The 12,582-nt window shown below is 42.1% G+C and overlaps 1 protein-coding gene across 6 annotated transcripts in view; it reads right to left on the bottom strand.

The window, feature by feature from the left end:
• DBN1 (drebrin 1) overlaps positions 1-12,582 on the bottom strand; it is a 42,255-nt gene that overhangs the window by 13,643 nt on the left and 16,030 nt on the right. For all 6 annotated transcript variants that reach the window (XM_088133943.1, XM_088133944.1, XM_007420314.3 and 3 more), the window contains exons 2-4: positions 2,925-2,980; positions 2,541-2,653; positions 26-100 (exon numbers count right to left, since the gene is read on the bottom strand). In XM_088133943.1, coding sequence (XP_087990069.1) covers positions 26-100; positions 2,541-2,653; positions 2,925-2,980 — 244 coding nt within the window. The remainder of the gene's footprint in view (positions 1-25; positions 101-2,540; positions 2,654-2,924; positions 2,981-12,582) is intronic.

Here is a 12,582-nt window from a genome sequence, read left to right as displayed (position 1 = left end):
TTCACTCATATAACTTATCACTTACCTGGAAGAACTCTGCAATCTTGGCCACGTGGCTAGCACAGGCACACTTGCGGGCATCAGCTACATCCTCTCCCACCTGCCAAGAATAAGGATGTAGAATGATAGGAAATATCATCGCTGAGAAATGCCATTCAGTGCACTGAAAGTAACAGGCATGTTCCTCATGCACATATAGGGTCGCTCCTGGAAGAGCATCTGGACAGCACAGAAGAATCAGCAGAGACAAAGATGGCACCAGCCCAGAAGAAAACTAGTAGAGTTTCCTAGGTTTCAGAAATGAACGGTATTCCAGAAATCCATTTGGGCCAGCAGCAAGAGCTGTGATACTCAGTGAGACAAAACCCATATCATTCTGCTAGCAATGTAGAAAAGCAGTACCCCTCTCCCTGTGGCTTCTCTTACGTTCTATGGATGCCAACGTGTCCCCTCACTTGATGCCTTCCAATTGCCCTGCCCTCTGATCTTTTGTAAATATAATTTTAATTAAACATAAACAGGAAGCTACCATACCGCAAAGCAAAGCATCGCACATTAATTTCCAAGGATATCTCTAGGCCACACATAAACCCTAGAGACATTCTTAGAAAATAAAAAGATGGATGGCTACAATCTAGAGCTTTGTATGGATGTTTGCCCACCCAGAGAAAAACGGTAATAAGGATAAGCAGAGATGGTAGAAAGCATTCTGGGAAGTTAGAGGAATGGGGAAGAGCAATCTCATCAGTTCTGTAACACCCCTCTCATGCCTATTATGAGAGCCATTTGGGGTCAGTCTCTCACTTTTGAAATTCCAAATGTGCCGACCAGCACAAATAGGGGTGGGGTCTCCAGGGGGACTCTTGTTGCAACAATATCTGGAAAAAGGAAGCTCCTGGAACTGACACAGACAACATGGTTTCTATTTCTTTACATTGAGTCCTCCCATAGTAGAGAAGTGAACAAGCACGTTGTTCCTCCCCTTTTCACTTCCTAAATTAAAATAACGATCTGTAGCTCAGTAGCTGCTCTTAATCTCAAAGCAAGGCGGCTGCATTTACATGAAGATCTGCTGCTCCCATCACCCCCGGGCAGCCCAACAGGCATGGTCGCACTACATAAACACACTCAGCTGTTTCTTTGCCATCTCAGTTACTGCAGAAACACAAAGGAATACCTTTTAAGTATATTCTTCAAGTCGTTTTCTCTAGCCTGGTCTCCTCAAATGTGTTCAATATGACTCCCATTATTTCCAACCAGCACAGCTATAGCTATTTTGACTGGTGGTCATTATAGTTATAATCCAACAAATCTGGAGAGTACTAAATTGGGGAAGATAATTCTTGAGAGCGTGGACACAGCAGCAGGAAACTGCTGTTCAGGATTCCTAGACCTCTCCTGAATAACTGGAAAATAGCACTACCTTCTTTTTAATTGCAAAGTACATTCCTACTGGGAATTTACTTTTTAAAAAAGGTCTGGAAACAGTTTTTTCCCTAAAAAAAATACTGTATTTAAACATTTCCATTAGCCTTAACTATGAGTTAAGTGCTGAAAGTATAGGTAACAAGTAGGGAGTGATGAAGGGAGGAAATACAGTGTGAGAGAATGGTCAGTTTTCTGGATGGTGATGCAAGGACTACAATGTTTATAACTACAGTAATTCCACTAGAGGGCAATACCATCTAGTCAATGGAAGTCAGCAATCATTCTGCTAGAAAGATCAGCTTCTACTGATTCCTCACAGCCATCTTGATGTATTCTTGAATTGGAGAAAGCCACAGATGTTCTTACAAAGAAGTTATCTTGTGTTGAAAAAAGGTCATGTATGACTGGTCCAAAAGTTGGGAGAGACATCAACCTTCACCATTATGATCAGTTTCAATCTATTCAGTAGAGGACCACTTTCTAGCTGAATCTTAGGGCTGTCATGACCAGATCCCAAGAGGACTCCTCTGCTGTAAGAACTGCATACAAAAGGAGAATGTCACTTTGTGACTAGGAAATCATCACTTGGAATTTCTTCTCCTGTCCAGTTCTTGAAAGATACTCAGGACCAAACCACACAATATGTGTAGCTTAAAATGCTTGTTGTGCCCTTGTCCAATTTTTTTTTTAACATGAAGAAAACACATGATTGTTTGATCCAGATCAAGTTCATGTTTGAGCAGAGGTAGGAAGGGGTCCCTTCCTCCCAGCCCTTCAGAAGAATTCACGCACACACACACAATTCTACCCAAACCAGATATGTGAATGTGTTTACAAATTATTTTAAACAAAGATAGTGAGAGCAAGGATTAGGCCCCTCAGCCTTACTATGGAGTACCAATCCAGGTACAACTACTCGCATGCTAACTCTCAAATGTGGGGTGGGGAGAAGAGGAGGAGGAAAGTATCTGGTGGGTATGTGTTTTAAATACAGCAAAATTTGTCCTTCGGTATCTAGGCCAGTCACCTTTACATCATGCATAAAGATGAAATGTTCTCCTTCAGGAAGCAAGAATGAGCCCCAGGGTTGTTTTTTTTTTTTTAAGCCTTACCCAGTTAACGAGGACATATTTAGGTAGGGTGGCCTGAGGATCTTTGACACTGCAGAATCCGTACATCACCTTCTGATTCTCAAAATGGCTAGACAGCTCTTGTAGGCCACCAGCTGGGGAAAGAAAGCAACACATTCATGGGACGTAGACAACAACCAAACCCTTATGACTTTTAGCTGATGGTACACTTTATAAAATGGAATCTGTTTCCTCGGCCATCTGGGTATGCCCCTGTCCCAAGTCATGAGCAACTAGCTCCCCAATTAAGCCCCATGACTAGTGCAACTATGCTCTGTTGAAGGAAAGAGCAAACCCTTCCCAGAGACAGAAGCTGCTAGGACTAAAGACAAAGTAGCATTTGATTGCAGGGCAAGAAATACTCACTTCCTGAGGCCGCCAGCTTCAAATTATCAGAATCTTCTTCATAGGTATACAAAGCCCTGGAATAAAAAAAAAAAAATGCAAACACATTGGAACAAGAAAGCACAGTGTAGAAGGCTGACTGATTCTCTGCTCTCCCAATTTTGCATAAAGGAAATCTACATTCAGTACTAAGAAAAAGATAATGTGATGGCTTACACTGAAGTAGTTTTGCATATGCTGATTATTTGTACTGCTGTTACAGTCCCAAGAATTATGCACAGCACTAAAGCACTTGATCTTAGTTGAAGCAGAGACTTTGGTAGACAGGAGTGAACCTCACTCTTCACAAGGGCTAAGCACACTTGGGATTCTTTCTCTTTTTTTAAATGAAAGCTGTGGCTCATAATGTTGAATTGTTGTCTGAGACTGAATTAATTTGCATGCTATCTGCACAGAATGCATGCCATGCAGAGCCTTGAAAAAAGACTCAAATATATATTGCTTTCCATACAGTTGAATTTCACTTTCTATATCATTTCCCAAACGACTGAAGATTTTTACAATAAAATTATTAAAATTATTGTGACATATGTTTTCATGAATTATTGTCTGTTTCATCAAGGCATGAAATAATAGTCTGAGTTTTAGATTTATGGAGAAGAGATTGTAAATAGTGAAGTCAGAGGAAAATGAAATAGGGAAGTACAAGTATTCATGTAATCATATTATTAAGAGGACTCGTGCACGAAACAATACTTGTTGGTAACATATATATCCTAACATATGTATAATAATAGTAAGAAATGGGTTGAGGGAGACATGGCGTGAAGAACTAGACAAGCCACTGTAGGAGAAGGGGGCCAAAGATTTGGTGCTAGTCCCCACTTCTAGCCCAAACACCTCAATCCTGAATCTAGGAAGCAAAACTGCTGGTGATCTTGGCCTTGAGTTACTGATGGTAGATGCCAGGTCCACTTGTAATTTAATCATGTTCATCCACACTTTGGTAATGGATACCCAAGTAGATCTGGCATGCATTATCAAAACCTTGTGGGAGAAGGGCACTGATATCATACTGAAATTTTCCCCCTCCCCTCTAATTTTCAGTCTTTCAGCAACCAACTCCAGGAATGGGGGCAGGGTAGTGAAGATTATGAGAGACATGCTGTCTGTGGCCAAGGTTTCAGTTCTGGGGGTAACAGGGCATGAATGCCTATGTGTATGGTTGGGCAACAGGGATAGGTTGGGGATCCTATTCACGTACTGGCTGCCCTGCTGCTGAATAGGATGCCTTCTTAGACCTAGTTATTAAGACTAGTTTGGAAATTTCCCTGGCTTTTAGTGCTGCTGGGCAACTTTAATCACCATATCTTGGGATCAGTTTCAGGGAAGGCTCAGGACTTCCATGACAACCATGGGCATGTCCCACATAAATCTGGCCGTACACATACAGGGGGATATACTTGGATTGCTGTTTTTCTCAGAGCAGTTAATTATATGGATATAGAGGGCATTTGGCTAAAGTCCCTTGTCGTGGTCAAATCACTTTCTAGTTCTGATAAGTTTCATGGTTGCCCAGGACCTCTGAGATGCAGGTCTGTCCCAGGAGCCTAATGGATCCAGATGAATTCCAGAGAGCACTTGGGAATCTTTCTAGGGATCTTAGAGCACTCAATAGAGTTTTGTGATCAGGAGGCAACTTTGGCTCTTAATATGATTGCTCCCAAGTGGCCCCTTCCTGTGGGCCAATTCTGGGGAGCTCTTTGGAAACTCTGGGAGATGAAGCAGCAGTAACTATGCCTGGAATGCTGGTGAAGGAAAATGAAATGTGAATCTGACTGTGTAGTGGCACGAGCCTATGTTGAAGCCTACCCAGCAGCAGTAAGAGCAAGAAAGCTCTTTGCTGTTCTTCTTGCTTTAGATTGTCCAATTCTAGCCAGGGGAAGGATGGGCAGGAAGAGCTGCCACCTTGCTCCTGTGACTTCTTAGCACAACATTTTGCTAATAAAAGTCACTCATATTCACTGCAGTCTGGACTTTCCATGGACAGAGTCAGAAGTAGTGTCTGGGATAATGTCTTGTAGTATTATCCGGGACTTCTTTCAGCCTATGGACCAGTGAAGTGGACAGGGTGCTCTCCAACAGGACCCATGCTACCTGTGGATCGGTTTCATGCTTCTCTTGGCTCCTTCAGTATACTTAGTTGTGTGTGCATGTAACTAACTGGGACCAGGAGATAATCAATGTCTCTAAGGGATGGGGTGATGCCAGCCATCTTGAAAGAAGCAGTGGTGTACTGCCTTTTCAAGAGGCTTCCCTCAATCCAGCTGTTTTGGACAACTATTGTCTGGTCTGCAACCCTCCCTTTTTGAGGAAAGTTGTTGAGAAGGCAGTGAGGTATCAGTTAACAAATGTCCTAGAAGAAGCAGATTATTCAAACTCCTTTCAGTCTACATCTCCACCTTTCAGCCTATATACCTCCACCTCTGTGGGTATTTTAACTTCATGTTTGGAGGTTCAGGGGCCAAACAGCCTGAAGTTAAACCCCAGCAAGACTGAGTTACTGTTTATTCAGAAGGGCTCTCTGACAGCTTCAGGTGTAACTCTAGATGGCAATCCCCTGGAAGTGGTCTATAACTTAAGGGGTTGTTCTAAATTGACAGCCTGCTAGAGGGATAGGTGGAAGCCATAATCAGGAGGGACTTTCTCCAGTTTTGGCTGGTGTGCTAGTTGCACCCTACCTGAAGTGTGAAGCCTTAGCAACAGTGATTTAGGCCCTTTTCACCACAATTGGACTACTGCAAAAAGTTCTGCATGGGGCCACTTTTGAAGACCACTCAAAAACTGCACTTGTTGCAAAATGCAGTGGCCCACTTGCTGGCGAATGAGCATCACCATGGCCACGTGACACCTGTAACACAGGGTCTGAATTGGCTATCAATTTGTTTCTAACTGCAAATGGTTTTAGTCTATAAAGCCTTATATTGCTTGGTTCCAGAGTACCTCAGGACCACTTCCACCCATCTGATGCATTCTCCCTGGCCAAATCTGTCCATTTTTATTGCAACCCCTATTTTGGAACTTTTCTCTTTAAGGTCAGATTAGCACTTACAGTCATGACTACCTGGAAGTTAGTGAAGACTCAGCATTTTCCAAGAACATTCAGGGGATGATGGCTTGGTACTATATTATATTGCTCAGATGTTGTTGGTTTTATACAATATTTTTTTATTGATGTCAACTACCAGGAACCCATGCAAATTGCAATGGTATAGAAATAAAATAAACAAATAAGGAGAAAACATTTCATCTGCAGAAGACAGAACTGAACTTCTGGGTGAATTGTTACTCAACTCTGGATTGTTTGAAAACCTACCTGAAGTATTTTTGTTCCGGGATACTACCTTAAGTTTAATAACAGAATTATTTTGGGAGGTTGAAGTGTTTCCATGTTTTTTTAACAGTGTCTTTTTTAATATTGTCACTTCAAATCTCAGATTTGTATATTGAATTTGATCTCTCCTCAGTAAGAAACTAGAAGTATGATGTGTCAAAGGTACTGAGGCAAAGAGTGGTAACAAGAGATTAAGTTCTAGGCGTTCCTGACAAACTGGATACCAAACACCATTGGGTCCAGAATGTAATTCCGCAGGAGGTCTTAAAAGAACTCAGATGTGAAATCACTTGTCTTCTAACAAGAGGGTTGCAAGCACCTCCCACACTTACTTGAAAGTCGCTGCCAATTTTAAAAAATTAATACAACCAGCAGCATTCACAGGCTCTCACTGCCTTAGCCAGATGATAAAAGCAGCATTGCAGCATTGTGTCACAAATTCTGCCCTTTTTAGAAGTGCATGTGACATTATGATGCCTATAAAAAAGAGGGTAGTTTTACATCATAACGCTACTTCTGTCACTCTGACTCCCTTGCCCCCTGCAGACCCCACTGAATACAACAGAAAATAAATGGAAAATAATATTAATTCTATCCAAATATGTTGATTTGATAAAATGTTGATTAAAATTAAATCAAAATTGGGTTTTGTCCTGTTCATGCCTGTTTTTTTGAGTATAGCTCCTGGCATGCCACTCAAAAATGAAGTGTGGTCCTTTGCCCAAAAAGATTTAGCACCCCTATATCATCCCTAATATCACCCTCAGTACCAGAGATCATGAAAGTGGTTAAGATAACACTAATTTTAAAAAATAGGATCTGGGGAGGCAACAATAAAAATAATGATCAGTTAGCTTAAGGTATACTCCAAATAAATTGATGGAAAGTATTATTAATGATAATTTTCTAAGACACTTGGAAAAATAGGTCTTGCTAAAGAAGAAACAAAATGGTTTCTGCAAAAATGTAATGATGGTTATCCACTTGGAAGGTTTTAAAACAAAACTAGTCACATTTCTTGAGAATAAAGCTATCAACAGCTTCTAGTCATGACAACTCTGGTAATAGAGGTAACAACTCTATTACTAGAAGCACCTACCAGTTACAGGAGAAATTATGGGAGATTTTTATTGTGCTCATGCCTGTCTTACAGACCTCTCACACTAAAGTTGCTTTGAGTTTTGTCTGGCATAGAAAAGCAAGATACCATCAACTAAGTATGTCAGTAAATTCCCCAAAGCACCTGGTTGGCCACTGTGGGGACAGTACTGGCTAGGCGGGCCTGGGCCTAATGAGCCAGTCTCTTATTATTTGTGTCTTTAATTTTATACAGTCAAAATATTTCAAGATCCTGGATAGAATGACAGATAAATAATTGGCTAGAAAGCAAGGTGCTGACTTGGCAGTTACAGGACTCTGCTCGGCCTCTACAGAGAGTTACCTTCCTAACAGTTCCTGTAATATAATGATTATCACAAAATTGTGTTAGAAGAGAGTAATGATCATTTCTTATTTTAGAACACAGCTCATCTCTGAATTTTCCAGGGCATATTCTTTACTTTGGGGAAGTTGGCCTGACAGAGTGAAGATTCAGAGCCACTGCTGTGAGATGGGCAGCTATATAAATTCTCTAAATCAATCAATCAATCAATCAGGTGATCTGTTTGTCCATGTCCAACTCCAACTGCAATATAGCAAGGCAAAGATACAAAAATATAGCACCTTCCATATATGCAAGACTATAGCTCCTATTACCCTGGGACAGCAAAGCCACTGGAATGCTGAGCAAGATTGGAGTGCAATATAGTTAAAAGGCATGGGATTCAATTAGGGCACCTAAACCAAGACACCTACTGCAAGGTAACCCGATCCTCTTTCTTCTACTCATAAATTGGCAGCATAAGTAATTTGCAAGATGGTGAATTGGAGGAGCGGATTTCTACTGAAGCAGCATATTAAGAACTAGAAACAGGATGGCATAATGCTCACCTACCTGGGGTGAAAGACCCACACAATTCCGACAGTGAAGGGCAGACCCGTTAAATGTAGGGGGGGGGAGAGGGAGGAGAGAGAGCATGGTGAAATTAAAACAGCGGCTGCATATTAATGAGCTATCATGGTTTGTGTGAAGGGGCCTCCATGGAGACAGTCTCTAAGATACCACCCTCTCTTCCATATCTACTCAGGGAAGCCTACTCTATCCACCATTGCCAATCTTCCAGCAGGAATCCAATCCAAATGCTTTTGCACACCCTCCCAAGCGCAGAGGGTTCTGTTCTCTTTACCACCTCATCTAAAGGCCTCATGTGAAGGGGGAGGAAGGAGCATAGAGAATTGGTTTAGGCTGTGTGGGTGGAGAGACTTAAATCTCAGCTTATCAAGGCAACCAGCATCTCTCTATCACCATGGCAACTACACTGCCATCCAGCGGGAGACAGTTCATATGATGAGAACAAGGTGATTTAGAGGGGAGTGGGGGATGAAAGACGGTTGTGTACAGTTCCTACCATGAGCAGAACCACCATGGCATTAGAAATTGAGATGCACTTTCACTTCTGTGTATTTCTATGGCTAAAGTGGGAGTTTACTGAGTTAGGTCTCTTTCTGGATATCATGTGCTCCATTTGCTGAACAGCTATTTTTTTCAACAGCACGCCTTCCAGTGCAGACCAGGCTCCATATGCCCTCAATTTCTTGCTCCAGAGTCCTGCTAGAGTTTAAAGATCTCAATATGGGCTTCATCCCTCATAAAAACGTTCAGTTTAGACAATCAGCTTTTTGGTAATGTGTCTATTTCTTTGATATCAGAACAGGGAACTTCACAAGGCTCCTGTTTTGGACACATTATGCAAAGACCTAGCTCTCTGGAGAAGGCTCTAATGCTGGAAAAGGTGGAAGGAGAGAGAAGAGGAGGAGGACGACCAGCAGCAAGGTGGATGGACTCAGTTACAGTGGCAATGGGTGCACCATTGGAAGACCTGAAGGACCAGGTTAGGGACAGATCATCATGGAGGAAATATAACGTATTTATCAGCCTATAACACGCACAGGCGTATAACACGCACCTTAATTTTAAGAAGGAAGTTTGAGTAAAAAAACCTTAAATTTAAAATAAATGACTTGGAAGCAAAATAAAGGGAGCTCTGAACTTTTTGTTTATTAATATTTATGCCACTTATAAGGTAAATACGTCATACGAAAGGAAAAGCACCCCTCTGAACGAAGGAAACCGGCGCTCCTCATCGCCAGTGCCTGAGCTCCGCAGAGCAGGAGGTGAGCGGAGGGCGGGCGAGTGAGTGAAAATCAGCGCTCCTCATCGCTCACACGAGTGCCTGAGCTCGCTCGCCCGCCGCTCACCTCCTGCTCTGCGGAGCTGCCCCAGTTACAGCCCTGGCTCAAAGGAAGGCTCCACTCTCCCAGCCCTGCCGCTTGAGTATCGGCGCATAACACTCAGCTAGGATTTCAGCCCCAAATTTTAGGGGGGAAAGTGCATGTTATACGCCAATAAATACAGTATCTAAGTGGTCATTAAGAGTTGACACCAACTTGATGGCACATAATCAATCAAAAAGGGCTGCCATGTTTGGTCAGGAAAAATCTGCTTGACCACTAGACAGCAGCAGAGAGATATAGAAAAGTAGCTGTTTGCTGTCATTTACCCACCACCACTTATGCTGAGATTTCTTGGTGAAACTCTGCCCTGAGACCCCACTAACATTTGCCAGCAGCTTGACTGCCTCCAATTTATCAATCACTTTGTTAAAGGTGTCAGATTGCATATGGCACCTTTGGCAAAATGTGGTTGATGGCAGTTTCCTACTTGTTATAAGAGGGACATAGTACCTACCTGAAACTCTGGTTTTGGACCCCTATTTTCCTATTGCTTTCTCTATGCAGGCTCTGAGGGTGCCTGCTGACTTCTCTCTCTTTTGCCACAGTAACAGTGGGATTAGCAATTTATTTCCCAAGTTACATTCAGGAAGATTTGCTATGACCTAAATTTGAGCAACCTGAATTGATTGGCTGTTTCTTCACTGACATTGACCAAGAAACCTGTTCTTTTAAGAGTCCAAATGTGTATTTAAAAGGTAGTTAACTTTGTTTAAAAGCCACCTGCCTCTGTCAGTGATGGCTGTTTATGGAATTTTACAAGTGCTAAAAGCATCTGTATTGAGAAACTATATATGACTGCAGCAGTTTTAATCATGCAAAGCCATCAATGGTTCCTGGAATTATTTACGTTATTTTATTGCTATCTCTGCCTTCCATACAGCAAATAGTTTGACAGGTCATCTCTGTGCTGAAAGCACCTCCATCAGCTGAAAGCTGACAGCCTGTTGGTTCATAGAATAGCATATTTTTATCCAAACATCCTAGAGCGACACTCAAAATGTCTGGGTGTGATGTTAAACAGAGTATTGCATTCAGTTTATCGGAGGATTTTTTTAAGCAGGGGGAAGAAGAAAAGCAAGAAAGACAAGGTGTCAGTTAACTGGTATTCAGTAGGGTTATAATGTCCTGATATAAAGGCTTACAACTATAGATTATCACTAGCCTTCCCCATCTGATACTCTTCAGGTGTTGCACTACAATAGGAGCACACAACTTTCATCAGCCTGAGCACTGCACTATGTTGAGGGTTGCACTCCACAAATGGGTGATTCAAACACCTGTTTTGCGGGGAAGGAGTGGGGAGATTTCAGGTGGTTTTAAGAGATGAAATGGGTGCCTTGTGTTCATGGAAGGCTTCAGATTCCATATTAGCCCCTTATAGCCAATGCTCAAAGAGAAAAAGCTGGAAAGGAAAAGGGTTGCAGTGGCTTACATCTGGAAAGTACCAAGCTGGGGGGTGAATGCTTTATACTAATATGAAACCTCCTGGGACAAACACTGAATATTTTTATCTCATTTTCAGTGGGGCAAGGGAATTATTAGCTTAATAATAGAGAATCTGCACTGTAGGACTAACTTAAACAATCCAATGACGGATAAAGCCTCTAGCACAGAGTTTGGAGAATCCTTACCAAACAGAATTAGTAAATGGACAGAGGGACAAATAGTCTGCCCTTGGATACTGGGAATTCTTTTGTCTATAATGTAAAGTGCCATTCCTGATCTTTGGGTGAATATCTTAGATTGTCCACCTGGAGTTCTTTCGTATTACCATCATAACCACCAGTCAAAACTGCATTATGCTGAGATAGGATTGGTCAAAAGCCACCTGAGAATCACAGCTGGCCAGCAATCTGGACCTAGGTCTGCTTAGTCAAAGTCCAACAAATACTTCAGCACTCACTTTAGAGCTTCAAATGACCTGGCTAAGATGATACTATGTTCTATTAGATCCCAACTTACCTGTTGGGTAAGATAAAAGAACCCTTACCACAGAAATCCTTAGAATTAAGGGAGGGCAAAAACATTAGTTAACTGGCCTGCTCTCAGCCAAATCCCCCTCCTGTTCATTTCTTGAGATAGGCATCTTAGTATTCTTTTCTTGGCACAGGACATGTTATATTATAAAATTTTCTCTTCCACCAGCAGATGTCTTAATTTCTGTAATGGGAGTAAGAAGGACAACATCCACCCTGCTTTTTCTGCTCCAGGCACTATTTTAAATGTTCAGGCCTATAAGAAAGAACGTAACATGGGTGAATTGTAAAGGGCCATAGAGGGCAGCTGAGTTTCCCTCTCTTCTGAAGGGCTGCAGAAGGCTATCCAGGGATGTGGGTGGGGTTGAAATCTTTTGATCTTTCTTTTTTAAAGGATGGGAATAGGAGCAGAAGGCCTTTTGGAGCCAAACTACTCTTATCCCTACTCTTAAATCTCAAGTCCCTCTGAAACAGCATAAAATTGCCATTCATCAGGCTAATTTTAGGTTTTCAGTGGTTGGGGGTGGGGATAAGGGAAGCCTCACAGGGGCTTCCTGCTCCTGTTGCTCCTATTCCCATCTTTAACATTACAAAAATATGGACTGCTAAATTTCAGCATTGCAATCTTGGAATCCTGAGGAGTCACACACAGCTCATGGTTTACTGACTCCTACTGAAACTCAACTAGGAGTTACACTACTCAAGTTTGCTCTTCATATATCTGTATGTTCATTCATAGCTCTGCTATGAGCAAGGTGAAGCAACCTTTTTCTGCTCTCAGCATGGAGTTAGAGTTAATGACAGCAGGACTTGGGTTTCTGAATGGTTCTCTCCCCCTCCCCCAAATGTTGATCCTCTGCACCTTTATAGTAGTGGGGCATCTAGGCGCTGCTTCAAGCCTTCAATGACTTGACAG

This window comes from Python bivittatus, unplaced genomic scaffold (assembly GCF_059951505.1).
Source record: "Python bivittatus isolate LINGU-HERP-01145 unplaced genomic scaffold, Pbiv_v1 ctg000080_np1212, whole genome shotgun sequence".
Classification (NCBI taxonomy): domain Eukaryota; kingdom Metazoa; phylum Chordata; class Lepidosauria; order Squamata; family Pythonidae; genus Python; species Python bivittatus.
This window is presented reverse-complemented; position numbering and strand designations above follow the sequence as displayed.